At 37.7% G+C, this 3,281-nt stretch overlaps 1 protein-coding gene across 1 annotated transcript; it reads left to right on the top strand.

Moving 5' to 3' along the window:
* Positions 1-392: 392 nt before the first annotated feature.
* LOC140342519 (olfactory receptor 5AR1-like) lies at positions 393-1,373 on the top strand. The gene has a single exon (XM_072428726.1). The coding sequence runs from the start codon at positions 393-395 to the stop codon at positions 1,371-1,373; it is 981 nt and encodes a 326-aa protein (XP_072284827.1).
* The last annotated feature ends 1,908 nt before the right edge of the window (positions 1,374-3,281 follow it).

The following is a 3,281-nucleotide window of genomic DNA, read 5'->3' on the forward strand; positions in this document are numbered from 1 at the left end:
ACAGAACAACTAACTGAAAGTAGTTGAATAACATTTTTCTAACATACATAGAATTTCCAAAAGACTTGTAAACTTTTATTGAACTGGGAATGTGAAACCAATGCAATCATTCTCTTGGTGAAAAAACCCTTGGGAAATATGAAGGAGTTATATGCTGCTGGCTTATCTTATGTGATCTATTTCAAGATAATTTTCATTTGCAGAGTTTAAGAGGGACACAACTCCATGTTACAATGGCTTTTTCGTGGAACATCCAATAATTATAGGTATTCTTTTTTAATACTATGCATATGAATTTAACAAGAGTCTGTTGTAGGCTAACTGGTTGTTATATCTACTGATTCTTGTAGGAATGCAGGAACTCCCATCACCAAAAATCTTCAATCACAAAAATGGTGTTGAAGCGAAACCAAACAATTGTAGGAGAATTCATTCTTCTCGGTCTCTCTTCCATGTATGTTTTACAAGTTGTCTTTTCCTTGCTACTTTTCCTAATGTACATGGTGACATTAGTAGGAAATCTTCTACTGATTTTTATGGTCAAACTTAATCCCCGACTTCAGACTCCTATGTATTTTTTTCTAACCAATCTTGCCATCATTGACATTTGCTATGCCACTACTGTGGTGCCCAAAATGTTGGCAAACACCTTGTCGCAGGATGGGAGCATTTCCTTTATGGCATGTGCAGTCCAGCTGTACTTCCACTCAGCTCTAGCTGTTGCAGAATGTGTGATCTTGGCTATTATGGCTTTTGACCGATACAATGCCATATGTAAACCTCTACAATACAACATGATCATGAGCCAAACATTGTGTGTTTGTCTTGCTCTTGGATGTTGGACTGTAAGCTTTGCTGTTCCTGTCCATCTTACCCTGTATGCTTTTAGGTTGCCTTTCTGCAAATCCAATAGGATTGACCATTTTTTCTGTGAGATGCCCCCTATACTTCATTTGGCCTGTGCAGATATTTGGTTCAACGAGGCCTTAGAATACGCTGCAGTTGCAATCATTTTTGGAGGCTCCTTTGTGCTCATACTTGTATCTTACCTCTTCATTACTTTGACCATCTTAAATATAAAATCAACCAAACAAAGGCGAAAAGCTTTTTCTACATGTGCCTCCCACCTTACTGTGGTTTTCCTTTTCTATGGAACAATACAGTTCATGCATTTACGTCCTCCTTCCAGTTACACCCCAGAACGGGACAGAATTGTGGCCATCTTCTATACAGTGGTAACACCAATGTTGAATCCAATCATCTACAGTGTACGGAATAAAGAAATAAAAGTGGCCATAAGAAAAACATTGACAGTCTCAATGCTAAAAATAATTTCTTACTATACACAGAATAACATTACTTTAGTCCCTTGATTTTTTGGGCCTTTAAAACAAGCCAAAATATATTTAATAATAATTCTACTTTGAAGGCACACTTTCAAAACATGAAAAGTTTGTGTGTAGAATCGAGTACTCTCTCAATTGTAAACAAAGTTCTCCCTCATCCAATTCAATGAAACTAAATGTAATAACATTCAAAAAGTGTAAATGGCACTTATCCATGCTGGAACTGGCCATTGATTTGTGTTTTATAACAGTTTTAGATCCCTGAATATTTTATGCATGTGGGAGGAAAAAGACGGATCCATATATTGGCCATGGAGTAAAGTTACTACTTTATCTACCATTATAACTTGGTTACATGTATCAAGTTTACTCATTTACAGGCCATGGCCATGCCAAGTTCACAGCTTTATGCATATGTCTAAAAACCTTGGAGGGGAGAATTTTAGTATATATGGGGTAATAAAGTAATTAAAGAATAAAAGAACACTTGGAAAAAAAGTTTTATTATATACCTGGCCCATTAGCTGTGCCTCAATTCTCTTTTTTCTTTGTCTAGAAGAGCTATGGTGACAGAAGAATCTTTAGCCTATTGCCATGTGATCAGTTCTCATCCCAATGCAAATGTCTAAAAACCTTGAAGAAACAATTTAGGTTTATTTAAACTAATATAGAAATTAGAAAATAAAAGAAAAACATGTATTAAAGGAGTCCAACCAGAGTCCCATCCAAAATTCTTCCTGTTGTGTTGGATGTCCAGCATCATGTGCTGTTGTTCTGCTCACCTGCTACCTATGTTCTATAAGGACATTGCAGGAGGAACCACACAACACTCAGCTATTTGAGACATCCAGAAGTTTGTCAAATGGTGGAGGTTCTTCAACCACCGCAAGGAGAGTGAAAAAAGACATGGACAGTATACACATCTTTTTACACAGAGACGGAAACAGATGAAAATTAACAACCTTATTATTGGCTTTTTTTATGACTTTTCTCTACAATTATTTATGTGATTTTATTTCCAACAAACTACTGGTTGTTTCAAACATCTAAGTACAGCAAGAGAGGTCATAGCTGGGATTCCTAGACCTTCATTATGGTTTGTGGAAGTGTCGGCAGGCCCTATTTTAGACCTACTTGTGTAGCTGGGCATGTTCATGAGCCAACAGAATTTATAACACCCATTATGCTATCCCCTAGAAAGGATGAGATTAGGTGTGATAATAAAGCTGTAGATGAATTACAAGCTAGGAATTATGCCCTGTTTAAGCTAATTGGAGTAACATTTTCTTTTTACTGTTTACTGTAGCTCATTTTACTTACTTCTGTGTTAGCGCTGTGCACTGGTAATGGCTCCATGTGGTTGTGCTTACAAACATTAATATTACTGGAGATTTGTGGACTTACTGTCCTTAGAGTTACATACACTCCCCAATGGCTTAATTGAACTTTTCTAGGTGTAATCCAAAAAAACATTACAATATCCTATAATAATGTATAGCATAGCCCGCTGTTTCTTTCATGAACCTATGCCGCATCATTGGTGATAATATAAATATTAGCTCAGCTGATTGCTCTGCTCCCTGAGTTGCTGAGGAAAAGCCTTTGCTGTCATCAGGGTTTCCCTTTCCTCAGGGAGCAGAGCAATCAGCGGAGCTTTACTATGGATACTATCTCCATTCATACCTCTACTGCTCTGTGATTGGCTGAGGAAAGGGAAACCCTGATCATGCTTGAGTTGTCATCAGGATTTCCTATTTCTCAGCCAATCACAGAGCACTAGGGATGAATGGGCACAAGTTTTCCGATTCATCTCGAGTGCTGAATGGCTGAGAAATATAAAACCTCAGACAGAGCAATAGGGGTGAATGGAGAGGCTTTTCCTCATTTAACCCCTAGTGCCCTGAAATCCCTCACTGTCAGGAGGATTTCCAGGTT

The sequence above is a fragment of the Pyxicephalus adspersus genome, chromosome 12 (genome assembly GCF_032062135.1).
Source record: "Pyxicephalus adspersus chromosome 12, UCB_Pads_2.0, whole genome shotgun sequence".
Classification (NCBI taxonomy): domain Eukaryota; kingdom Metazoa; phylum Chordata; class Amphibia; order Anura; family Pyxicephalidae; genus Pyxicephalus; species Pyxicephalus adspersus.

Bases quoted from the DNA above. Each gene is read 5' to 3' on its own strand.
- LOC140342519 (XM_072428726.1), top strand. From the start codon at position 393: ATGGTGTTGAAGCGAAACCAAACAATTGTAGGAGAATTCATTCTTCTC.